The sequence below is a fragment of the Malaclemys terrapin genome, chromosome 6 (assembly GCF_027887155.1).
Source record: "Malaclemys terrapin pileata isolate rMalTer1 chromosome 6, rMalTer1.hap1, whole genome shotgun sequence".
NCBI lineage: Eukaryota > Metazoa > Chordata > Testudines > Emydidae > Malaclemys > Malaclemys terrapin.
In genome coordinates, this window is record NC_071510.1 from 46,244,173 (window position 1) to 46,270,947 (window position 26,775).

The following is a 26,775-nucleotide window of genomic DNA, read 5'->3' on the forward strand; positions in this document are numbered from 1 at the left end:
GGACAGATTTTGATAGAGAGGGGAAGGAGAGTGGGTCATGGAATGAACACGTGCAACACATCTCAAAGAACAACCGTTAGAGAGAGGTAGGCAGTTTCTTCTTCTTTGACTGATTGCACATGTCCATTCTACTGAATGTGGGCTCAGAGTCTACAGGAACAGATTGGAGAACAACACGTCCAACAGTGGCATGGGTCCTGGACTGCTTGGCTACAGCATAATGAGAAGCTAACATGTGCACTGATGACCAAGTTGTCCAGAATAGGTAGTTGCACTTGGAAAGCTGCTGATGCTGCATGCGCTCTAGTGAAATGGGCCAATACTCTAGCTCAATGGTGGGCAAACGTTTTGGCCCGAGGGCCACATCTGAGTGGAGAAATTGCATGCAGGGCCATGAATGTAGGGCTGGGGCAGGGGGTAGAGGTGCGAGAGGGAGTGCGGGATGTGGGAGGGGGTGTGATGTGCAGGAAGGGACTCAGGGCAGGGGGTTGGGGCGCATGGTGTACAAGGGGGCTCAGGGCAGGAGGTTGGGGTGCAGAAGGGGTGCGGCAGGGGGCTCAGGGCAGTGGGTTGGGTGCAGCAGGGGCTCAGGGCAGGGGGTTGGGGTGCAGCAGGGGACTCAGGACAGGGGGTTTGGGTGTAGGGTGCAGCAGGGGGTTGGGGTGCGGGGTGCAGGCTCCAGCCCAGCGCTGCTTACCTGGAGCAGCTCCGTGGTGGCAGTGGCACGCAGGGGGCTAAGACAGGCTCCCTGCCTGCCCTGGCCCCGCGCTGTTCCCGGAAGCGGCCGGCACCATGTCCCTGCGGCCCCTGGGGGGGGAAGAGGTCAAGAGCTCTGTGCGCTGCCCTCCCCTGTGGGTACCTCTCCCGAAGCTCCCATTGGCCACGGTTCCCCATTCCTGGCCAATGGCAGCTGAGGGGGGCGGTGCCTGGAGAAGAGGGCAGCGCACAGAGCCCTCTGCCCTCCCCTCCCCCAGGGGCTGCAGGGATGTGGTGCCGGCCGCTTCCAGCAGTGGCGCGGGGCCTGAGGCGCCACGGGGGTGGCAATCCCGCGGGCTGGATCCAAAGCCCCGATGGGCCAGATCCAGCCCGCGGGACGTAGTTTGCCCACCCTTGCTCTAGCTGGTGGCATCATATTAGCCAACTGGTAACACAAACAAATGCACAAAGAAATCCAGGGTGAAATCCTCTGAATGGCAACTGGATGTCCTTTCATTCTATCCACAACCACAACAAACAACCGCGTTGTGGAACCAGGTAGAAAGCTAAAGCTCTTCAAACATCTAACAATGAAGTTTCTCCTCATCTCTATGAGTGTGACGTTTCACAAAGAAATTCAGCAAATAAATTGCCTGGTTAATGTTAAACCTGGAGGCCACCTTTGTTAGGAACTTTGGGTGAGGGTATAGGTAAACATTATCCTTATGGAAAACCGTATAGGGAGGCTCTGGAACCAGGGTTCTCAACTCACCCACTTTCACAGGTAATCACAATGAAAAAGGCCACATTTATAGAGAGGTAGAGAAGGGAGTAAGTTGCAAGAGGTTCAAAAGTGGCCCCATTAATTTTGCCAACACCAAAATCAGACCCTATGGGGGAATAGGATCTTTCACCTAAAAGTGTAATCTGTCCAAACCCTTTAGCAATCTGATGGTGATAGGGTTGGGAAAAAAAAAAAAGAGATCTATTATCTACCAACCGGTGGAAAGCTGAGATAGCTGCCAGAGGTACTCTGATAGAATTAACAGCTAGACTTTGATGTTTTAGGTGTAAAAGACCATCCAATACATGATAAGAGCTTATTTGGAGGGAACCTTTTTGTCGGGACCAGATGGAAAAACATTTGATTAGCCAGATAAGTACCTCTTCTCGAAGCTTTATACTATTCAGAAGTACTTTCTGTATGTTCTTAGAGCAATCCCTTTCCAATGGTGTTAACCATGAAGCATCCACTCTGTCAAATGGAGGGCTTGCAGGTTGGGGTTCAGCAGATACCGATGGCTCTGGGAAATCATACATAGATTCAACGGGAGAGATAATGGAGGTCTGACTGACAAGGTTGAATACCAGTGTTGCTGAGGCAATGCTGGTGCTATAAGTATGAGGTGAGCCTGGTCTTGGACAAGACTCTGGGCAGTAATGGAATTGGAGGTAAGGCATATAGAAAGGAATTCTTCCAGAATAGCAGGAATGTGTCTGTCAACAAACCTGGACTGTAAACAGGATGGCATTTTCTATTGGCCTTTTTTGCAAAGAGGTCCACCAGGGGAGTCTTCCACAGCTGGTACATGAATCTGGCCATGTCCAGAGACAGCAAACACTGATGGTGATCAGGGAAGAATCTGCTCAGCTGATCTGCCAATGAATTCTGCATTCCTGGAAGGTAAGGAGCTCTGAAGTGAACCAAACTGGCTATGCAAAAGTCCCACAGGTCAATCATCATCTGGCACAGCTGTGTCAAATGCATCCCTCCCTGCATGTTTACCTAAAATATAGTTGCTGTGCTGTCTGTTAATACTAGCAGATTTTTTCCCCCTTGATATGCAAAAGGAGGGCTGAACAGACTAGATGGACCGCTCACAACTCTCTCACATTTATGAGAGTCTTCAGTTCTTGGGAAGACCACAGACCTTGAGTCTACAGGGACCCTGTATGTGCCCCACAACCAGGGATGATGCATCTGTGATTAAAGTGAGCATTGGTTGTAGGGGAATGAAGAGAACCCTGTAACAGAGTCTTTGGTGGTTCCTCCCTCCCTCAGGGGGTGGGAGAACCTGACCACACCCAGTTATCTACACTGGGTGGTAACAACACCAGCCCCACTTCCCTACTATTCCCAAGGGGGGTTCTGTCCTTTGTGGGCTCCTTAAGTCTCTCTGGCTGGGGGATCAATATGGAAGTCACAAACTCCCCACGCTTTCAGGGAGACTCCCTGAGGTTCCAGAAAGCAGAGGTGGGGAAGGGTGGCTATAGTGCTGCCAACAATCCAGTCCCAAGATAATGGGTTTGTGGAAATCGCTCAGTCTGGGTCACAGCCTGTGTGTCTTACCACAGGGGGTCTGCTGTACTTTCCTCAGGGTCAGGATGAAGGTCTCCTGCCTAGGAGTTCCCTTTGCAACATCAGGCGTTGCTCCTGCAGTCTGGTGCTGTAGTCTAGGGCTGCCATACGTCCGGATTTCCCCGGACATGTCCGGCTTTTCGCTCTTTAAATAGCTGTCCGGGGGGAATTTCTAAAAATCTAAAAATGTCTGGGATTTCCCCCTGGTCGGCTATTTAAAGAGCGAAAAGCGGCTGACAGGGCAGCCGAGCACCTCGCACATTGGGGCCTCGGCAGCCAAAGCCCTTTCCCGGCTCCCCCCATCCCCTGCAGCCTTAGCACACCGCCCGGTCTGTGCGCCTGTGAGGGAACGCGGCGGCGGGGCTGGCAGCGCCGGCCAGAGCCCTTCCCCCGCTTTCCCCCTCCTCCACAGCCTCAGCACGCCGCTTGGCGGGGCGCGGCGCTCCTTGGGGTGCGGAGCCAGACACCTGCTCTAAGCCGAGAGGTACGGTAAGGGGGCTGGGGAGTTGGAGAAAGGGGGCAGTCAGGGGACAGGGAACGGGGGAGGTGGATGGATCGGGAGTTTGGGGGGGGCTGTCAGGGGCAGGGGTGTGGAGAGGGGTTGAGACAGTCAGGGACGGGGAGCAGGGGGGGTTAGATGGGTCGGGAGTTCTGGGGGGCCTGTCAGGGGGCGGGAAGTGGGAGGGAGTGGCTAGGGGGCGGGGCTACCACCCCCTCAAGTGTCCTCTTTTTTAAAAGTTCAGATATGATAACCCTAGCTTAGGGTAATCTTGCTCCTTTCCCCCCAGCTTACTGCAGTTTCTTCCCTTTTAAAGCCCTCTTCCCAATCAGGCATGATTGACAGGACTGGATAGGTGGGGCTAGCCCAACAACCAGGGCCTCTCTGGTCCCTTCCTCATCCATGTGGGGCCCATACTCTTTCACAGATCTTCACACAAACTTTCAGTGAGTGTATTCACCAGTCCAGAGATGACAAAACTAACACCAGTACTTGAGCTACTTAGGACATACACTGAAGCCAGCCAGCCTTGCAACTGCCATGTGCCCCAGGAATCTGAGGCAGCTGCGAACTGTGGTGAGAGGATTTGCTTTTACCTCCAGAACTAACCCCTGCAGTGTTTCAAAGCTCAGGGATGGCAGTATGGGGATATCATCACTGGCTTGCCTCTTGATTGCACTAGCTTCTGAGGTACCAAAAGCATAGAAGGTAATGGTACTGCATGCTCCTGAAGAGCCGGACTAGGAACCATAGTCACTGGTACTGGTTGGAAACCTTCCTGCACCACCGGAGACACCAAGAGGTTAAGCAGTTCTCTCACAGCTGCATAAACCTCTGGTGTTATCAGTGCTGGTCTTGATTCCTGACCTTGATGTCTTTCTATGGGTACTTCAGGGGTTGGTCTCGACAGACATGTCACAGGTTCTAGGGTTGACAATCTTAGATGAGGAGTCCTCTAGGGAGCACTCTTCAGAATCTTTCCCAGAGTCCTTGCCTCTGGCTGACTTCAGTACAGACGATCTTGCCAAACAGGATACTAAGTCTCTCGAGGGCCTGTCTCTCTTTTCTGGCACCAGAGATACAGAGTGAGGTGCTGTAGACATCTTTGATGGAGTGCTCCATACCAAAATTTCAAAAGCAATGGCTCTGATGGTGGGCCATTAGGAGACACTTGAACCTGGCTGCTCTATCCTTCTTAGAGCTAGGCTTGAACCTCTTACAGATGTGACAGTTGTCAGTAATGTGGGACTCCCCGAAGCATTTTAGACAGCTGCGGTGTCGGTCAATGACCAGCATCAGCATACTACATGACAGGCAGGACTTAAACACCAGAAAGCGAGGCATGGCTCTGATACTAGACCCAGTACTGAAATTTGAATTGGTTAAAAAAAACTTAAAAACTGAAACTTAATACTAACACTTATCTATATTAGACTTTACCTAACCTAACTACTAACTTCTAAGAAAAAAACAGCTATATACAAGAAGCGAGGGAAGAACTTGCTATAGCAAACTGAAAGCACTCCAACAACCGCCACTGGAAGTAAGAAGCAACTGAGGGGGGTCGGGGGCAGCGGAGCCCCTTTTGTACCTGCACGCATTGGCGCGCAAGGGTAGAGCATGCTCAAGCTGCCCCAACGGGCACCACTGAGGGAAAAGGATCGACAACTGTGCACGTGGATGCACACACACCTACAGTGGAATGGACATGTAAAAATACTCTAAGAAGCGAAAAGAATTTTAAAATGTTAAAAGACACATGAGAGCACACCTCCAGGTGTGTGATTATAGTATCATATATGCCACATTTCAAAGTGTCCATGCCTCAGGTTCACTTTCATAATGCAAGGTATGTGCATATGACATACCTATACATCCTGAAATGTACTGCTTTCATAAATGGGTTCTGTTACTATTTCTTTGTTAGTGGAAGCCTTTAATCATGTCAAGTGACCAGGTCCCAAATCATTATCAATTTCTAAATACATTGGATGGAATTGGTGCACTATATAATAGAATATTTCTAAAAAAAAATCTAAAATGATTATAGCGCTCAGCACTTCTGACAATCAGGCCCCATTTCTGTTTATCTCCTGACGGTCTATGGATGAAGCTTTTGATGCCAAGACATCATGTTCTGTGAGGTTTTTAATTTTAACATATTTTATTAGAGTAGGGATTTGCCATGGTGTTCTGCACAAAAATTTCTCCTCTTTCCACTACTGTTATTAAACTACACACCAGCTGACAGCTACTCTCCCCCATAGAGGTTGCTGGATTTCAGTGATGCTGCATCTGAGAGAAGTATTTGGCGATCCTTCAGCATAACATATGTAATGTATTAATTGTGGTACATACCAGTAATGACTCTCTTATGATACACGCTACCTCTTCCAGTGAACTTGTTTGAGTGGAAATCAACCTTCCAAAAAGATGCAGTGTTGCTTTTTCAAGGCTAGGCAGATGACGAAGCCACAAGCTTAGGATAGCTGATTCAGAGAGGGCAATCTTCTTCCTGAGTTAATGGGAAAATATTGTTTTTTACAAACTGAACCATGAAGTGAATAAATATTTAAAAGAATTGCATATCAATGCAAAATTATCAATCCACATATACATACTTATACAATTTTAGAAGAAAGTAAAGCTAGCATAAAGAGCAGAGGACAGGTCTGATATGCTTGCAGTAGCCCACAGTGCTGTATTGGTTGGCGTTTCCTAAGGGCTGATAGCTTCATGTCCAAGTGTACTCATCATTGCTATATTCCAACTGGAAGGTGACAAATGCCTGTATAATTGAAACCAAATCATTATCTGCCAAGATGGGATGGGATAGAGTCTCCTTGCTAACCAGAGATGACAGAAAGCTACTCATGGCCACTGCTATGTGAGAGCTTAGCCTCTTCATTAAATTCAAAAGCATTCCTAGACTATGGATTGAATTGAGCAATTATGGGCATGTACCTTCAACCAAAGGAAGCATTGTGGCTACAAACTTCCCATAGTGCTTTTTCTCTGTTCAACATCACCTCTGTCTTGCTTAGGTTCAGCTTCAATCACCTGCTCTTCATCTATGAGCTAATCTCATCCAAACACTGGACAACCTTGATGGCAGAGGTATAAGCAAATCTACATATCGTTACTTGTATTCAAGTGCCTAGTTAAAAATAATCTGCTGGGAGATACAAGACTTGAAAATGTGGAGAACCAAGTTCTCAATAGAAATATGAGAACTGTCAGGCAACACAAAGACAAGAATATAACCGGTATGTTTTGGTATGCAAGGACACAATATTAACTCTGGATCTCTAATAGCAGAAGTTAGGAAAGATCTAGTATATTTATGGCAAAGAGGTACAAAATCTCAATGAAAGGCAAAATCCAAAAACAGTGATGCTGTCTAACATATGTCATAGGGAAAGTAAAACTGAAATAGCACATCAGAAATCTAGAATCCTTGTTTTCCTTCAACTTCAGGTCTGCTATTCAGGTAAAAAGAAAATATTTTGTTACAATACAGTAGATATTCAATGCATCCAGTATGCAAGTTCACCAAATAGTAATTCCAACTGAACACAGTTAATATTCTCTTTGGTAATCTGTACATTCTATGTTACTTACTTTAAAAATGTCTCATTCACAGCTTCTAAAAACTCTGAGCTGAGAACCTCTTGCGATCCACCTCCATGATAGGTAAGGAGCGCTTCCAGTAGAGGAGTTACATCAGGCAAAGTGATAAGAGGGACGCAGAAAAGGGACACTACATTTACATGATTATCTGAAACTCTGGAGAAATGAAAAAAGTTTCTTATTTTAGAAAAAGAAAACACTCAAAAGTCTTAATTACTAAAGTTAAGAGAACATTTATTTATTGTAGCAAATGCTGAAGTATTCTCAAATGGAGACTCTTAAAACAATCAGAATTTCTGTATGTTGGCACTGAGGACTATGGCACTGCAGTAGGGACCTCAAACAATTCTAAAGTGTTGGCAGTGTTCAATAACTATGTATGCCCTGCTAGCAATTAATAGTTTCCCTTTCCCGGTTTGATAAAAAGCAAAGCAGTCTCTCAGAGGAAGATTACAGGTTTCAGAGTAGCAGCCGTGTTAGTCTGTATCCGCAAAAAGAAGAACAGGAGTACTTGTGGCACCTTAGAGACTAACAAATTTATTAGAGCATAAAAAAGTTTACAAAAACAAAACAAAAAAATCCAAGTCTTGTAAATTTCTAAATTTTTTTTTTTGCTTGTACATTATGAACAAACGGATTCAACTCTCTTGATCGCTTACATCTTACTAAGATTGGTTTATAACATCTCCCCGTGTCCTAGCCACTACAAACAGGAGTAGGAAAAAACAAACAAACCTAGAGTCTACTCTAATACACTGTGTGAGCGGATATCAGCCGCCAACGAGTTAAGCCCGCTCGCCGCGGATACGAGGTGCCAGCTGGATGTCTTTTGGCATGATGGTGACTCTTTTGGCGTGGATTGCACACAAGTTGGAGTCTTCAACTCCCACTGGTGGGAAAGCCCCCCGGAAGCAACTGACCACCAAAGCAGCCAGGAAAAGTGCGCCCTCCACTGGGGGAGTGAAGAAACCTCATCGTTACAGGCCTGGCACCGTGGCCCTTCGAGAGATCCGGCGGTACCAGAAATCCACTGAGCTGCTGATTCGCAAACTCCCGTTCCAGCGTCTGGTCCGTGAAATCGCTCAGGACTTCAAGACGGATCTGCGGTTCCAGAGTGCTGCCATCGGAGCCCTGCAGGAAGCCAGTGAGGCTTATCTCGTGGGTCTCTTTGAAGACACCAACTTGTGTGCAATCCACGCCAAAAGAGTCACCATCATGCCAAAAGACATCCAGCTGGCACGTCGTATCTGCGGCGAGCGGGCTTAACTCGTTGGCGGCTGATATCCGCTCACACAGTGTATTAGAGTAGACTCTAGGTTTGTTTGTTTTTTTTCTACTCCTGTTTGTAGTGGCTAGGACACGGGGAGATGTTATAAACCTATCTTAGTAAGATGTAAGCGATCAAGAGAGTTGAATCCGTTTGTTCATAATGTACAAGCAAAAAAAAAAAATTTAGAAATTTACAAGACTTGGATTTTTTTGTTTTGTTTTTGTAAACTTTTTTATGCTCTAATAAATTTGTTAGTCTCTAAGGTGCCACAAGTACTCCTGTTCTTCTTTTTGAGGAAGATTACAGTTTCACAGCTCCCACATCGGTATCTCAGGTTCTCACAGGAGACAACCAAGCTGGCTTTGATCTCTATGGTTTCCTTGGCTTTTCTCATTCCAGCAGGAATTACTCCAGTACACACCATAGTATAAATCCTGCTACCTTCAAGTGCTCAGGCATAAAAATGAGGATTTGTCTTAAAGATCTACAACTGAAGGGATGCGTAGTATAGTATAGCATAGCATTGCATAGCAATTGACCCTGCCTAATAAGATTGCACTTTTGGAAAAGATTAATGATGGTGCAACCTAAATAGTACTAAGGTGGCGGATAATTTAATATTTAAAGCCAAATTTTAAAAAGATTGACTTCTTCACATATGCATGAGGGTGCTAACTGTGCAGCCAAAATAAGGAATTACATATGCAAAAGTAGGTATTTCCCAGTTTATGTACAAAATTACTTGTTGGTACCCATGCATATGAACTTCAGAGGTAAAATTTAACAAGTTATATTTTGCAAATGTGACCCTTTTTTTTTTTTTTTGATGAGAGAGATCCTTCAGAAGATTCCTGGAAACGGGGTAATGATGGATAAAATCAATATAATTTCTAACAGACTAATTGAAGAGGAGATTCATGAAAACTAGTTATTTACAGTGCTCCTGCTCAGCAATAAGAACTGAACGTATTGTGATTTGTTGACATGGAGAGTCCTTCTGATTTCTACAGTGGAGAAATGCTACGTGATATATTTTCAAAGTTTCCTAAATTTCTGATTTAATATCTCCAGCTTAAAAATGAATATGGAAATAAGTGTAGACATTCAGGCTCAGGCTGAAGCCTGGGCTCTAGGATCCTGTGAGGTGGAAGGGTCCCAGATCCTGAACATCTACACCTCAATTAAACAACCCCTAAACCAGAGCCCCACGAGCCTGAATTAGCTGGCACAGGCCAGCCACGTGAGTTTAACTGCAGTGTAGACATACCGTTGGACATCTCTCCCCAAACCTTAGTGTGTGTGTGTGTGTGTGTATGCGTGCGTGCATGAGAGAGAAGTGTGTGTGTGTGTGTGTGTGTGTGTGTGTGTGAGAGAGAGAGAGAGAGAGAGAGAGAGAGACAGAGAGAGAGAGGTGTATGTGTTTGAGAGTGAGAGATACATGAGTCAGAATCAGATAAGGGAGTCAATGGTAGTCTAGCTCTTTGCAGGAAAGCCAAGGTTGCAGGTAGGTTGCCCCAGAACTAATGCAAAGACTCAGGGTTTCTGTGCAGATGACCAACTCCCCTCCTGTCTCCTGGTCTCCTATTGCAGGTTTCTCCAGGACTGGACAATCAGATCCTTAACTATTCTGCTGACAATGCACAAGAAGGAATATAACCCTGCTCTCTCTCCCACCGCTGTATAAGCCCTGTAGTATTAGCACAAGTAGTAAAAATCTATTTTGTTCCTGAAGTGAGCACCTTTAACAGAATATACACAGTGTGCACCTCTGAGTAAAATGGAGCCATTTTCACACAGCCTTTTCAAGTAACAACCACACATCAATCGACTACATCTGGTATGTATCCCTCTGTTTTATTTTTGCTTTCATTTTTGCTGACATATACTTTGATTCAGATGTAATCAAAGGCTCTGTGGGTGTATTCTGAAAATAGTTTTTTTAAATGTTTTTAAAAAGGTTATGGTCTTCATTTCAAAAAGCCCACAGTACCAGGTATACATTCAAAGTGGTGAGGAAAGCAAGAACTAAGCAAATATAATTGTTCTTTTTACCAAAGAAAGACTGCTGCTCAGTCACCTTAAACAGCACCTCTATCACCCTATTCCATGTATTTAAACAGTGGTTCTACTTGTGTTGAGTAGTAGTTACTCTCATGGGTAATAATCTCAATGGAACTACTGTGTGAGTCAGGACTTCTGAGCATGAGTAAGGACTACAAATTTGGACTCTTGCTAACCGTGCACTAGTGGTGACATCTGCCCTTCTGACATTACATAATAAGCATACAATAATACCTGCACTGTTCACTGATATGATGAACAAGGAATGGAAATACATAATTGGTTAAGAGGGGCATGTAACAGCACTGCAGACATGCTATCCTATACCCCAAGGCTGTGATTATCTGGTAAGTAAAAGGTTTTCTGTGACATTCCACTTAACAGACTTGTCCATTACCGAAACTATATGGTAATTCTAAATATTACCATGATTCTAAATATATTTTTAAGTCTAAATGCTTGTTTCAAAAATTTTGAAAAAGGACCTCACTGAACTTCAATGATCCATACTAAGACTTACTGAAATGAAGTTTAGATAACACCTACCTCCCTTGAACGTTAAGTCCATTGAACTGATTTCCTTTGAGTTCTGTCACTAATGATAAGACTATCTGTTAAACAAAATCAATTACATTAAAAACACATACATTATATATATACACGAGAGAGAGAGAGAGAGATACACACACACACTGCAAATAGGATGACATCAGTTGTATTTTTTGGTGTGAGACACATTTCAATTGTGGTAAGTAGCCTTCTCTGTAGACTTCCCCCTCCCTTTTTCCCCCCATCCAGTGTTCAAGACAATTACAGGTACTAAAATTGTTAAACACCCATCATACATCATTCCCATTACACAATTAGCAAATAAGTGAAATATTAGAGATCTGCATCCCAAGAGTTAAGAGAAAAGTAACTTTTAAAAAAGCATTACAATGGGTAAAAATTCCAAAATAAGTAGTAAATCTTCATTTTATGAAATATCATCCCCATGATTTTACAGGGTAAATGAAAAATCACTCATTTTCCCAAAATATAGGGTTCAACTAGCATTGTAAATACAGTGTGCACAGTCAAAAAGAAAATATAATTCAAAAAGTTACTTTCTGGCAAACATATGCCACATAAAATATTTTCCTTATTTATTAAATTTCATGTTACAAAATATGTCTTAGCTAATATTCATTTCAGTGATACATGAACAACAAGGATTTTTTATTTTTTTTAAAAACCCATACACTTTGATATAAGCCTCCCTTTTTTGTCTCTTGTCGTCTCCCATTTTATCTTTCTTCCTTAAAAGGCTGTAAGAGTAACCAAGGTACAAAAAGATAACAGTCATTCAGTTCATGTTTCTTATAGCAATGACATTTTCATATACATTCTTACAGACTGGTGATTTATTACTAATAAAATCTCCATTACACAAATTACTCACATTTTTAACCAGTTTAGAATAGTAATCTGCAGACGTGTAGCCAAGAGCAGAAATAAAGGTACCAGTACCAACTTCGTTAGCTCCCCATTCAGAAGAAGAAGAAAGGAGATGGCACAGCAAACTCTTGATGAAATCAGTAACGAGGAAGAAACAACAGAATAAAACACGTTTTAGAGTCTGATATCGTTGATGTTATACCTAGATTGTGGGCCAGATCCTCAGATGGATTGTGGCTACTTTGAACCACACCACCAGTAGACTTGGGTCACAAAAGTCAAGTGAGAGTTGCTGGGGTGAAGAGCATTCTAGAGTAGGGGTGATGCTGCAGTGTCTGACAGGGAAAACAAGAATTCAGACGTCACATGCTCTTGTTAGTGCTAGTGTAGCAAGATGGTTCCATACTACACGGATTCTGAGCTAGCTTTTAGGCCCCTGGATGTCTTTCCAGGCTGGTGTAACCTCAGACCTCTCTAACACTGTGCACAAGGAAAGAAGTGCACAGAGCAACATCAGAGTCAGTATGGTGGCAAAGGGAATTTTACACTAGAGTTTCACACCAATCCCTCAATTATGCTTAAAGTATTTTGGATGTACTTGAGGATCTGGCCCTATTTTATTTTAGCTACCTCACTAGGGAGTTAATGGCAGCATTTATGGTTTAATGTTGACATTTACTTCTTGTTAATACTTTCACTACTAAATGCTTTACACCAAATTTCAAAACCATTAGAAAACATGATATAAAAAAAATACAAATAGTTGGTATTATATTTGCTGTAAGTTGAAATCGAATGAATTTTTACAAAAGCACAGAACAATGACTGCAGGAAGTGCCATTGATGATTCTGTAGGTGGCACTCTTCCTTCTGAGTTAGTACCAAACCAACACCCCAGCATGTTAGTAAGGCACTGTGCTGCAAGATATGCTGGCTTTTTTACAAACCAAGGTATCACCCACTTGAACATCCCTCAGCACTTTTCATAAGAGCAGGGCTGTTCATCCTATCACAACTACATTAGTATTCTACTTATCAAAAAAATTACAGCATTTCAGTTGAATATAGTTTTCTGAATTTCCAATTCTAATGGAATATACTACTAGACAGTTGCCATATTCCTCCTCAATGGTTCATTTCAGGTGCATGTTGAATCAGGACCTTAAATGTTATAGCTACCTAAACAACATACAAATTCAACATGATTAATCATATGGAAATGTGTATGAAAGCTAGGTTATTGTGACTGAGCGAATCAGGATTATCAGACACTGAATAAGAAGGCACTTGAAGAAGACACTTCTTCAAAATATGTATTTGGAAGGCAAATTGAGACCCAAGTCCTATGACCTCAATGGTACTGGGAGTCTTTGATCTACTTTATTTATTTTTTGAACAGAGAACCTCATTTAAAATTCTCAACTAAAAAGAATGAAGCAGTTTGTTAATTACTGCTTTCAGAACTCCAATCCAAATATTTATATATGCTTTGTTGGATGTCTTTAATTAACTGGTTCACTGGTCCTGGAATTAAAAATATGCCCAGTTCGATGTACTGTATATAAGAGATAATAAACAAGCAATAGAAATACAATAAAGTCTAAAAACAATTATGAAATATCAAGAGATGTGCATCCCAAACTCTTGTATAATTTTGTATTCTTTTCTACAGGATTATTTTACACTGCTGAAGATTTATAGTTATGCCTGAATTCTAGTATTTTTAAAAGATTTATTTTATAACTTTCAGCAAAAAAATAGCTGTTGTACTGCCATCTAGTGGCAACTGTTCTAAAAACTGAAAATGAAAGGAAAATGTTGTCACAATTGTTTGTATACAGCAGTTTATAAGAGCAATTAAGCAATTAATATACTTTTTTTTTAATTTGAAAGCAGGAAAAATCAGCATTAAAAAGGGAACTTTCATGGTGTGCAAGCTTCCAAATATAATCAAAATAGAAACTTTAATCTATTCACCTTCACATTTTCCCTCTAATTTTCCCCATAATTAAATGACTAATTATTCTGGTAATTGCTATTTGTGTTTAAATTAACTCTTAGAATGCTATCGGATTTTCAGATGGACGGCACCTGGAAACTGGGAGGATTCAGCAGCTGCAAGGAGACAAAGGGATTGATTGCTGATCTGAATGCAAGTTGAAAGATTCAGGGAGATGGCAAAACTGAAGACTCCCTGTCCAAGCATGGAGCCAGAGGAACCAGTGTGTCGCTAACACAATGGGTGCTGTGTACCATTACCTTCACAGAATTTCTGCCATAATTACATACAAACTAGGAGGCCCTGTAGATGAGCTGAAGCCTTCTTAACTTTTCTGGGATTGTTTTGCAGAGTCAAGCACTACAACAAGGCCTTGAATCTACAAAAATCTCTTCTCGGACAGAATTTTTTCTACATCTCTTCTAACTTTTGTTTCCCTCTCTAGACCTATTTCTATTATACTTTTTTCAAGATGGGGTGAACAAAAGTGAACAGAGTATTCAAAGTGAGAGCATTAAATTGGTTTATATAGCAGTATAGTATTTCCAGTATGGTTCTTTACCCCTTTCTTAACATACTCTAACATTATTTGCTTTGCGCTTGTCATGCATTATGAACCGTCCACAATGACACTCAGGTCCTTTTCCTCAGAGTTTATAGTTAAGTTCAATCAACATGTATTACTAGTTCAAATTGTTCCATCTAACATGCATTACATTGCATTTACCATCCCTGTTCTCTAATTGGCTGGCTTTGGTAGGTCCCTGTGAAGTTCCTCAAATAGTGAATGATGGGCTTAGTATCAGGTTAAAGCATACAATGAAGAGAAAAAGCAGGGAGTCTGAGGAACATTGTAATTGGCTCTGGAAAAAGAAGATCCTAAGCGAGTATGCTTTTTCCTACTGGGCTCAGAACAGAGATGCCCCTGGTTCTTGCCACGGGACGGACTGCTGGAGTAGAGACATACTCTGTCTGCCCAGAGAGGGGAAGGAGAGCAAGAGAAGGAAATCTCAGAGCTATTGCATAAGGTTACTGCAGTACTCACTGGACAATGGCCTATTTCTGCTCCTCTACCATCCAGTGTATTCAATTCAACTGTGTTGCACCTGAATTGAACAATGGTTTATTATTAAATATTTATGTTATGGCAATAGCCAGTGGCCACAATTCAGATTAGAGCCCTGTTGTGCTAGTTGCTTTTAAAAGAGAGGTAGACAAGGTCACTGCTCCAAGGAGTTTACAATCTAAGATTTTTCCCTAATCCACAAGGGGTAGCATTGATGAGCAAGAATATTTCCAAATCCAATGATTGGTTATCTTTGTATTGGATTGATGTCAAAAGAAGCTTAACAGTCTGTATTGTTGAGCAGAGCCTAGTTTATAGCCTCTTCCTCATCCCCACCATACAAAATCAATATTGTAATACCTAACACTTGTATAGACCTTTTCATTAGTACATCTCAAAGAGCTTTACCAAGGAGATCAGTATCATCATCCCTGTCTTAAAAGACTACCCCAAAATATCGCCAGATTATTGAGTACAGTTCTACTCCATCTTTAGTTAAAAAAAAAATTAATTCTGTTAAATCATCTATTTTTTGTTGTTCCTTTGAAAAGTCATTAAGACGTGTCCCAATCTGCTATACTGGGGGAGGTGGGTAGCTAAGGGGTACTGGCAAGTGCTGGTAGATGACCCAGCCAAGGAAAGGTCAGCCTTCATCACCCATGTAGGGTTGTATGAATTTAATGTGCTCCCTTTTGGACTGTGAAATGCACCCGCCACCTTCCAGAGACTGGTAGATAACGTTCTGGCTGGATTTGGGGAATTTGCAATCACCTACCTTGATAATGTGGCTATATTCTCAGATTCATGGGTAAAACACCTGGAACACCTCCAAGCTGTCTTCCAGCGCATAAGGGAGGCAGGATTAACCGTTAAGGCCAAAAAGTGTCAAATAGGCCTAAACAGGGTAACGTACGTACCTTGGACATCAGGTGGGTCAAGGTACTATCAACCCCTTACAGTCTAAGGTAAATGCTATCCAAAATTGGCCTGTCCCTAAGTCTAAGAAGCAGGTCCAATCCTTCTTGGGCTTGGGTGGGCATTACCGATGATTTTTACCACACTACAGCCTAATTGCCACCCCACTGACAGACCTAACCAGGAAAAAACAGCCAAATGCAGTTCAGTGGACTGAGAAGTGTCAGAAAGCCTTTAACCAGTTTAAGGCGGCCCTTACGTCTGACCCCGTACTAAGGGCCCCGGACTTCGACCAACTGTTCGTTGTAACCACAGATGTGTCCAAGCGTGGTGTAGGAGCAGTTTTAATGCAGGAAGGACCAAATCAACAATTCCATCCTGTCATGTTCCTCAGCAAAAAACTTTCTGAGAGGGAAAGCCACTGGTCAGTCTCAGAAAAAGAATGTTACATCATTGTGTATGCTCTGGAGAAGCTACGCCCATACATTTGGGGATGGTATTTTCACCTGCAGACTGACCACACTGCACTGAAGTGGCTTCACTCAGTCAAAGAAACTAAGAAAAAACTTCTTTGGTGGAGTTAAGCTCTTCAAGAGTTTGATTTTGAAATACAATACATTTCAAGAGCCTCTAACAAAGTGCTGATGCACACTCCTGGGAAGGTTTCCCAAAATTAGCTGGGTAAAAATGTCCCTGCATTCTAAGTCATTGTAGTCCTTGAAATGTAAAAAGTACTGTTTAGTTCTTCATGTAATTATTAGTAACATTAAAGGTGCATGTATCTTATTAACTCTGTTTCCTAAACCTCCAGGAAGAAATCCCGGCTGGTGTGGACCCAACCTGAACCAGGCTAGCCAGCACCGTCTGTGATTTGGGGGTGTGTGTGATAAATGAAGAGGGGAGAGGGGTAGCTCCCTTTTATGGACACCCAGCCAGCCAGTTAGCTATAAAATCCCTCTTGGTAACTACTTGCTTTACTTGTAAAGGGTTAAAAAGTCCCCTGGGTAAAGAAAACGGAGTAGGCACCTGACCAAAAGAGCCAATGGGAAGACTAGAATTTTTTAAAATTGGGGAAAAAGCTTTCCCTTTGCGTTCTGTGTTGTTCTCCAGAGAGAAGGGAACAGAACAAAGTCAGGGCTATGACTATGCTGTAAAAAGCTTTTTGCCAGGTATGGAAATCATCAGATTATACCTAGAACTATGTAAGTAGATTAGGATAGGTCTAGAAAGATGCAATTAGGGTTATTTCTTTTATTTTCTGTAAGGCTTGTGGACTCCTTTGTGCTAACCCCAGATGCTTTTGTTTGCTTGTAACCTTTAAGCTGAACCCCCAAGAAAGCTATTTTGGGTGCTTAATTTTTGGAATTGCTCTTTTAAAATCTAGCAAAAGCCTAAGTTCCAGATGTATTTTCTTTCTTTTTGTTTTTAATAAAATTTATCTTTTTTAAGAACAGGATTGGATTTTTGGTGTCCTAAGAGGTTTGTGCATATGTTGTTAAATTAGGTGGTGGCAACAGCTAATATCCTTTGTTTTCTTTCTCAGCTCTTCCCTGGAGTGGGGGGGAGGGCTTGAGGGTATCCCACAGGAAGGAATTTCCAAGTGTGCCTTCCTGGGATCCAAAAAGGGGTTTGCATTTGGGTGGTGGCAGCATTTACCAAGCCAAGGTCAGAGAAAAGCTGTAACCTTGGGAATTTAATACAAGCCTGAAGTGGCAAGTATTAATTTTTAAAATCCTTGCGGCCCCCCACCCTCTGCACTCGAAGTGCCTGAGTGGGGAATCAGCCTTGACACAGGAATTTATGGGTTACACCATATTTCCCAAGAGCCAAATTCCTCCCTAGAATGCATGCTTCCGTGGAAGCCTGGAACCTACATGCCAGGGCACAATTTGGCCCTTAGTTCAGACAGGCTGCTCATTATTGTACAGACAGCAATTCATCTATTAGCTTCTACAGGTTTCATCAATGAAGGAGAAGTGTTCATTCAATCTTTTAGCATTACATGCAAATATACCATACTTCAATACCCATGTATCTATCCAGTTTTTACACTGCTTTTTTTCTTCCCTTTGTTACAGTAAATATTATCCTGCTTAAGTCCAGTAAAATGAGTTGAATTCAAGGTGTAATTCCTCCTAAGCCAAATATGACCATTAAAAAAAACAACACTTATTTTTTCATTATATGGCCAGGTAGTAAGCTCCAGTAAGCATTTGACACCAGTAACTCTGTATTTATGTAGAACCTGCACTGGGTTTTAAAAATAGCATCAAAGGTAACTTGGGGGGGGGGGGATTAAGAAACCAGAATAAACACTGATTTCTTTCTGTAAAATCCTCAGCACAATGACTTTAAAAATGCTTATGGTCCCTAAAGTCTCTAAAAGCAACCTTTAAACTTAATTGGGATAGCACATTTTGGAAAGCAGGTGGAAGAGAGCCTTTGGGATTAGTTTAACAAATGTGTAGCCAACTAGGATTTTATGGTTGTCACTATTCTGCTTATTGTAGCAACCGTGGATGTCACAGTGACAGCAGGTTTAGAGCTGGTCAGAAGAAACATTCATATGAAACAATTTAGTCAGAAAACAATGTTTCATCAAACCCAACATTTCTCACAAAAGGCTTTTAGAGTCTGTGGCAGATTGCTGTGGGGCTGGGATCTCCAGGTTTCCAGGGTCCATGCCTCTGGCACAATCCTGCCACATGGACTCAGTTCCACATTAGAACAATACGAAATTTTAAAAAAATTCTCACAAACTGGAAAACCTAACTTTTGGCCAGCTCTAAGTAGGTGCCTTTGTTTTTGGAGATGAAGTTTTTAAAATATCATTCATGGAGGTTAGCTGACAATTAAGGAGCACATGTGTGACCAGTGACATATTGTTGGATTTGCACTTGTGTACCCCCAGACACTCAAGGGCCAGCATCATCACATTTGGGGAGGTACTAAGTAGTGTATATATGTATCATTTTCATCCTCTGGATTGAATCAGACCTCTTCAATTGTATTAAGTAAAACCAGGCGAAATAGGTGACATTTTTTTATGGATGTCTATGTAAAAAAATGTATTAATTTGTTATGCATGATTTCCCACTCCTGAAATGTTGGCAACCACAAAATTTTGTGTTAGCTGAACTTTACACAGAGGGAAGCACTGGAAAACTAAAAAAACCAAACACACACACACACACACACATAAAATCTCGCAAAATCTTGCTATTTTCAGACAAAAATTCACATTTCTGAATTTTGAAAAAAAAGAGGGAGGAAGAGGAAATAATAATAGTCCCCCCCAAAGGACAGGTGGTCTAGTTGTTTAAGAGTAAGGCAAAAAGATAGGAGATCTAAAATTCTATTCTTACCCTTGCCTTAATAATAATTTGCAATAATTTGCAAATATTATTTAGTGAAGGTCAATACATTACCTACCCCACATTTTATAAAAAGGAAGACAGACTCAGTTTAAGTGATATGCTCAAATTTTATCAGAAGCAAAGAGTAGCGCCTTTCCGGGCAGCCCCTGCTGGCCTCAGGTTGCTCTGCAGGTGGCCTTTTTTGCTTGTTTCTTCTTTCAAGGGGCTTCTTAAATAAATTGAACTCAGCCTTTCATGACTCCAATGTCAACAGCCCTCCTTCAGATCTGATTATTCAAATGAAGTTCACAAATAAAACACAAAAGTCTTCCACATCAACCTTAAGCTGGGAATAGCCCCTTCTCCCTGAGAACTGTCTCTTTTTTCTTGCTGAGCGCCTACAGAAGACACAAGGCCTGGCCTTCTCCCCAGAAAGACCTCAAGGCTTTCTCCCCAGCCACAGCTCCCCGGCTTTTCAGCTGGAGTCTCCCTTTCTCAGGGCCACTGCAAGAGACTCTCCCTTCCTGCAGCTTCTTCTCTCTTTCGTTCTCTGAGCATTCCCCCAACCAACCCCCCCGCACAACTTCCTTCTACCCTTTATAGAGGAATGAGGTGATCCCAGTTGAGGTGTGTCTCCTAAGTAATCAAGGTTGGCTGGCCCCAGGTATCTAGCCCTTAAGAGGCATGCCATCATGTTACATTCAGCAAGGCAGTGTCAGAAGTAGAACTGGATCCCAGGCCATTTCCTAATTAATTGTACAAATTTACTTAGAAGGGAAATTAAATGCACAATTTTCTGATGTATTTAAATTAATTTACTCCCGTTCCTTTTCCCTTTCAACACGTTAATCCAAAAGAAATTACTACAGATACTTTTCTGCTGTTTTTCCTTTAAAAAAAATCTTGCTTGCAGGTTTAAAAAAGTTTGATATGTCCCATGCCATTTAAATGAAATGATCAACAACAAAATGCAAACTGGTCTGGTATTCTTAGAATTTTTGTTTTTTTTAAACAGTGAGATAAACATTCAGAAGTCTCAAGAACTGCAGTGGTTAAGTCTGTAAATGAGACGGAAGCCTGCTCATTCATGGAATGTCTCAACACACACAGTTTATGTAGTCTATTCCGTTAGTAGGATGCTGACATAACACAATTCACAGAATTTCCACACTCTGATCCAATCATAACAAAATCTCCAGTTTTTAATTTTGTTTACGAGGCCTCTTGCTTGCTCACTCATTAGTTCCAGGAAAAAATATAAAATTGGTTTTCCACAAACCAAAACTGAAAGGGAGAAGAAAATAAGGTTGAATTGAACAACAATGTGCACATTTAAACATAATGGAGTTTTTCAGAATACAGTTTTGCTCTGTACAATTTTGTATTTCTAGCATTTGATCAGATCCCAGTGTTTAAATTACCTATGTAGAATTGTATCAGTATATACCCATGTTGAGAGTTGAGTTATCGCTACACAGATTCAATGCCCTGAAGAGACCACTATGATCATCTAGTCTGACCTCCTGTATAACACAGGCCACAGAACTTCCCAAAAATACATGGGTTTACTTTGAATGTATGTGTTTTAAACTGTCTGTAAGGAATTTCTTTAACTGCTTGCTATCACAGAAACACATAACTGAGCTACAATTTCTGCTTTAAAACTTTGAACAAATTATGTTTTAAACAAAGTGGAATTTACAGATTTAATATTTTAGATACACAAAATTTTGTACTATATGCACTTGTACTTCACTGATTGACCAGTGAACATGAAATGTAAATCTAACGTTTCAAACTGAACTCCAGTTTCATCTTGACTCAAGTCCTTTGCAGTAACAATCCATAGATCAGTGGTTCTCAAAATTTTGTACTGGTGACCTCTTTCACATAGCAAGTCTCTGAGTGCGACCCCCCATATAAATTAAAAACACTTTTAAATATATTTAACACCATTATAAATCCTAGAGGTAAAGCAGGGTTTGGAGTGGAGGCTGACAAATCATGAGCCCCAATGTAATAACCTCACGACCCCTCAAGGGGTCCTGACTCCCAGTTTGAGAACCCCTGCCATAGATTCTGGTCCAACAAATCATTGATGCATGTGCTTAAATTTAAGCATGTGAGTGGTCCTAGTAAAGCAAGGTCAGCAGCACATGGTTCAGTGATTTGCTTGATCAGTGTAATAGGGTCCTGGCATTCGTGGGTGTTGTTCTTTCTAGAAATGTTTTCACAAGAAATGTTTTTGTTTCATCCCCTTTGTGTATGCACATTCTTCACATTAACAGGAGGGCTTGTATTATCTAAAATTCTATATCCAGTGCATCAAATAAAATTGCTGGCCCCAAATATGCACTGCGGATTTATTAAAGTTTCCTACTTTTCTTCTCATTTACTTGGAATAGCAACCTGAAACCTGGCCATGTCCAAATTTCCATTGATATGCATGTAAGGCAAGTTGATTGTAAATAAATTATTCTGCTAAACAGTCCTACACAAATCAGACACTTGGCTTTCGAGAATGTAAGCAACTCAGAGATCCAAATGGCTAAAATACAGAATATGGATAAATAGAGATTTGCTAAAATGGATTAAGATAATTTTGTGATCAGAGTAATTCCAGGAACTATATTATTCTTTCACTAAATTCATTTATATATCAATCTGTGGCATTTGTTTTCCTAATAATACGTGGAAAGTTGTGTACAAACCTCAGCTACTCACTAACAGAAAAACTAACTTAATTGGTTGTGTTTATGCATTTCCACCAAGCACAAAGGGCGTGGTCCTGCAAAGTGCTGTGCACTCTGGCACTTCATCACATGCTTAATTTTAAGCATATAAATGGGCTTATCCTTAGCCAATGTTTACTGTGGAAGTACTCACATGCTTAAAGTTAAGTATGTGCTTAAGTGCTTTGCTAAACTGGGTCCAAAGTGCATATTAAACCCCACAGTCCTCTTAGTTTTGCTTCAAGCAATCATAATACATTATATACAAACAGTGATAATGGTTACTTTAGAAATTAATGCACAGTTATGGACTACATTCATACTCCTGATATGTACAACTTACTAAAAAAGATTAGATTTGCATTTTACCTCTCTTTCTTAAATGGAAGCAAAATATTTAATATAATTTTTTAAATCCAAAATTAACCTGATCCCAACTTTCAAATGATATACAGTAAAAAGGGGGAAAATGAGGGGAAAAGCTCATTGTTATTCTTTGACCAATTCCAGCTCAGTTAACTTCTGTGAAACTAGTATAGGAAAAACATGCTGTATTACTACTGTGGCTAAGACCACACAACTTTTCAATGGATGAGTTCCAAAGCCTGAAGTTCCATCTGCAAGTCACTAACAAAACCCTTGAAAATGGTAAGAAATAAACTATAGAATTGTGGGGCTGGCAAGCCTTGAAGTCTACACTTGGCCTCAAACAGGAAAAGCAGTTTCAAATCTTTTCTTCCACTCCATCTTTAAAAAACACCCACCAAGAAAATCTTGTGTAACTCTTTGTGTTAAAAAGGTGAGACTTCTGTTAGTGAAATAAAACACACATTTACACTAACTTACAAAAGGAAATGTAATAGCTTTAGCAGAATCAACAATAAAACTTTAGTTTTTCACTTAAATAACCTAAAGATTTAGAATGTCCTTTTTTCCTCAAGTTTTAAAAACCAAGATACAAACTGACCACTATCTATAGAAGAAATCTTTTAATTCATTAAAAATGATAGGAAAAACCAGGATGGAAACTTCCAAATTTAGACAAACCGGACAAATCAGGGATCACAATTCAGAGTTATGAATTCAATTATTTCTTGAAAATGACAAATAATAGTTCTTTCAAATGACATTTAGCACAGTACCATCCCTTTGTGCTGCTGACAGGCAGACTGTTCCTAAACAGTTAAAATCCTTACAGAACATCAAATGATCAGTTTGGCATTCAGTTGAAGTATTTTTAATCTCACTTTCTCTGTTGTTTCCCATTTAAACAGGAACATTCTAATTACATTATAAATGCACACAGTGCAAGAGAGTACTGTGTCCGAAGCCAAGACATAACACTGCACAAGGCATTTAGTCAAAACATTTTTTTCTTCAGAACTATGTTTCATTAGCCTTATTCAGATTTACAGTTCAGTGTTTTAAAAGTGACGGTTATAAGATACAACACAGAACTGATTCATTTATCTTTGGACTTCATGAGTATCAAATTGCTAGGAAAGTTGAAAAGGGGAAAAAATATTCATGGAACTATTTAGTAAAAAGCACAATACTCATATGAAGCAATGGCTCAGTGACTACAGACTCACAAAATGTATTCAGTTAAACAAAAATACCTAAAACCAACAGTATTTCTTTACATGCAAACTGCTTTTTCCCTGTTTGTCAGTAACAAATCATTATTCTTTACTAGAGCCACCTGGCACAACTAAACTGCTTTGAAAAATATCAGCTTCTAGCAAATTGTGACACTTGCTGTTCAAGTTCAAGTGGTCTCCCAGGAAAGTAGAATCCTTAGTTTTAGATTTGAACCTGAAGATACATACAGACTGTTTATTTTGATCCATAACACAAGGAAGCATTTATGAGAAGTATTATTTTAGCACGGTTACCTGTCTGAAAAAACACAGAGCTCCATGTCTTTTTCAAATAAGTTCATAATGATATCTAATAAAATCCATTTACAATACATATTTTGAAAGTTACAGAATACAAATTAGAACAAATTCGTATTGTAAATAATAAGATCTCCTAGTAACATGCTAATTCTCAGCTGTCTGGAGAGGGCTAGGGAGCAGCCTGAGAATCTGATTCACAGCAGCATTAGAGAGGGCCAGGCAACAACTTGATGGGACTGAGATTTCCTCCTTTAGAATTGGGGAACCCATCTCAATATAAGGATGCTTTACCCAGAGTAATCCTTTTAAAAAAATCTCCTAAACTTATGGTCTGAGTGATATTTTGTGGCAATGAGCTCCAAAAGTTAATTACATGTTGTGTAAAACAACCCCTCATATCCCCTGTTATAAGTTCAGTTTCCTTGCTAAACTAAACCAGACACAATCTTTTCAATCTTGCCTCATATGCAAGCCTCTTAATGTCTTCAATGATTTTCTCAGCCATTTTTAAAGATTACATATTTTGATTAGCAACTCCGCCACTTCACTCTTAAATTCCATCAAAACTCTTGACAACATCTCTGTCCAGGTGCGTTGTTGCTCTTTAGTTTATCAGTCTATTCCAGAATCTCTTCTTTCATCATTTCAATCTGTCTCCAGTCAACAGTAGAGAGACTCTATCTATGAAAACATATGGACCTCATTTTTTAATCTACAAGATGCTGACGCCTATAGAACTTTATAGTGTAGGTAAAGTAGACCAGACAAAATATGAGCCGGTTATGTGCTAATTCAAACTTCTTTACTTTGATACTAATATACAGCTCTTATTTAACAACAACAAATCTACAAACTAAAAATGACACCCAAACACAGAAAAAGGGTGAAAGAAAAAAAAAAGTATGTCTTCGATTACCTAACACGGCCCAATCATGCCTGCCTGTGCACCACAGCACAGAAAGTCCTCTAACACAGAATTCCACATTAAACATCCTGCATAGTTCTTTACAAGTATACGGTAATACACTGTACACCAAAGAGTGCACAAAACAGTTCAAAATACCAAAGAGGATTGAAGGGTATGGGGCTGAGAGTGGGGTTGATTGTTTTTTTAACATTACGTTATTTTGATCCGGAGCTTGGCGAATAGCATCTCAAAAGAGGACCAAATTATGCATTTCTATAACTAAAAAGTAAATTAAGAGATATTTTACTACTTAAACAACTACCACCCATGCACACAAATAGGCAGCCCACATTTCAGCCAAAGGGTTGAATTACTAAGCTCCAAAAATGTAAGGTTTATATTTATTCAACCTTTCCTTCAACAGTATTAATGTCCTTGCTATAACTACTAATTATATAGATGGTTTCACACAGCAGTTCTCAAACTGTGGGTCATGACCCCATTTTAATGGGGTCACCAGAGCTGGTGTTAGACTGGCTGGGGCCCGGGGCCAAAGCCAAAGCCCGAGCCCCCTGGGTGGTGGGGCTCAGGCTTCGGCTTCAGCCCTGGGTGGCGGGGCTCAGGTTACAAACCCCCCCACCCGGGACTGAAGCCCTTAGGCTTCGGCTTTAGCCCCCCTGCCTGGGGCAGCGGGGCTCGGAGTTCAGCTCTGCCCCTCCCCCCCCGTCCCCCATCCAGGGCGGCGGGACATGGGCAGGCTCAGGCTTTGGTCCCCCCTCCTGGCGTTGTGTAGTAATCTTTGTTGTCAGAAGGAGGTCGCGGTGCAATGCAGTTTGAAAACCCCTGGTTTCATATGCTCTTACTTGTTCTTATCTGTTCTATTTTACCAATACATTTTGGTGACATACTCTAGCTCTGATGGATTTTTCTGCTGATGTGTGCTAGATATGGGCTAAATATAATCTTGTGATCACAATTACATATACAAATATTTACTTTTCAAAAGAAAATTATAGAGCAAAATAATCCCAGTTCCCACTGTGAATTACAGTATTAATACAAATCATATACAAACCTAAAACTTAAACCATATACTATTTAATAACAGTTTTCCCAAAGATTTAAGTGTAGCAATATGAGGCAGGTAGAAAATTAAATTGTAGTGGAAAACCCCTTCATAGTATAATATACAGCGTCTCTGTTGAAATACATACCTCAGTCAGGCTAAAATGTCTATATTAATAAATTTCATGTCTGCAAAGTTCAACTATGATCAGGAAAATGTCAGATCTTCTTTCTTAGTTTTCCTTTTAAATGGATTTAGCGCTCCTAAAATGAACAATATTGACAGCCCTAGATAAAGTCTTTTATGCACAGAACAGGCACATAACAGATAGCAGCATGTTCCTTATACTGCCTTGTATAAATGCTTCCACCCTGAGGGACCACCTCTAGGGATTAGAGTATAGGTCAATCTCCTGCCTATTTAATTTTTTCTGGCCTCTTTACAGAGACTCCCAACCATGTTTCCAATTAGTATCAATTGTGACAAATGTTTAATGACGTGGACACTCACCCACCAGGAACTGGTTACTGAGACCACCAACTTGTTTCACATATACCATTAAAGAGTCTCCATATGTTAATAACTCAATTTAGTACTAAATCATGCTATATCTACACTAGAGACCATACAGTGGCACAGCTGTACCGCTGCAGCTGTGCCACTGTAAGGTCTCCTTTCTAGTCACTCTATGCCAATGGGAGAGAGCTCTCCGATCAGCACAATTAAACCATTCCCAATGAGCTGTGTTAGCTATGTCGCTGTGCTGTACACACCGGCGCTTCTGTTAGTGAAACTTATGTCGGTCAGGGGTCTGTTTTTTCACATCCCTGATCAAAAAAAGTTTTATTGACAAAAGAGCTAGTGTAGACATAGCCTCAGAC

The 26,775-nt window shown here is 41.1% G+C and overlaps 3 protein-coding genes across 5 annotated transcripts in view; 2 read left to right on the forward strand and 1 right to left on the reverse strand.

Annotated features, from left to right (window-relative positions):
- The window catches only part of AOPEP (aminopeptidase O (putative)), a 408,370-nt gene extending 390,987 nt beyond the window's left edge, over positions 1 to 17,383 (forward strand). Inside the window, exons 22-26 of one of the 2 annotated variants that reach the window (XM_054031548.1) lie at positions 1,765 to 2,380; positions 6,599 to 6,820; positions 7,198 to 7,247; positions 10,045 to 10,291; positions 14,033 to 17,383. The gene's annotated coding sequence lies outside the window, so the exon portion shown is untranslated. The remainder of the gene's footprint in view (positions 1 to 1,764; positions 2,381 to 6,598; positions 6,821 to 7,197; positions 7,248 to 10,044; positions 10,292 to 14,032) is intronic. The other variant, XM_054031546.1, reaches the window with a different exon arrangement.
- The window catches only part of FANCC (FA complementation group C), a 133,384-nt gene that overhangs the window by 44,263 nt on the left and 62,346 nt on the right, over positions 1 to 26,775 (reverse strand). Inside the window, exons 5-8 of one of the 2 annotated variants that reach the window (XM_054031549.1) lie at positions 11,957 to 12,079; positions 11,062 to 11,126; positions 7,176 to 7,340; positions 5,913 to 6,069 (exon numbers count right to left, since the gene is read on the reverse strand). In XM_054031549.1, the coding sequence (XP_053887524.1) occupies positions 5,913 to 6,069; positions 7,176 to 7,340; positions 11,062 to 11,126; positions 11,957 to 12,079 (510 nt within the window). The remainder of the gene's footprint in view (positions 1 to 5,912; positions 6,070 to 7,175; positions 7,341 to 11,061; positions 11,127 to 11,956; positions 12,080 to 26,775) is intronic. The other variant, XM_054031550.1, reaches the window with a different exon arrangement.
- On the forward strand, positions 7,774 to 8,680 carry LOC128838970 (histone H3.3A-like). The gene has a single exon (XM_054031552.1). It carries the CDS (start codon positions 8,007 to 8,009, stop codon positions 8,448 to 8,450), a length of 444 nt encoding a protein of 147 aa, XP_053887527.1. The 5' UTR covers positions 7,774 to 8,006; the 3' UTR covers positions 8,451 to 8,680.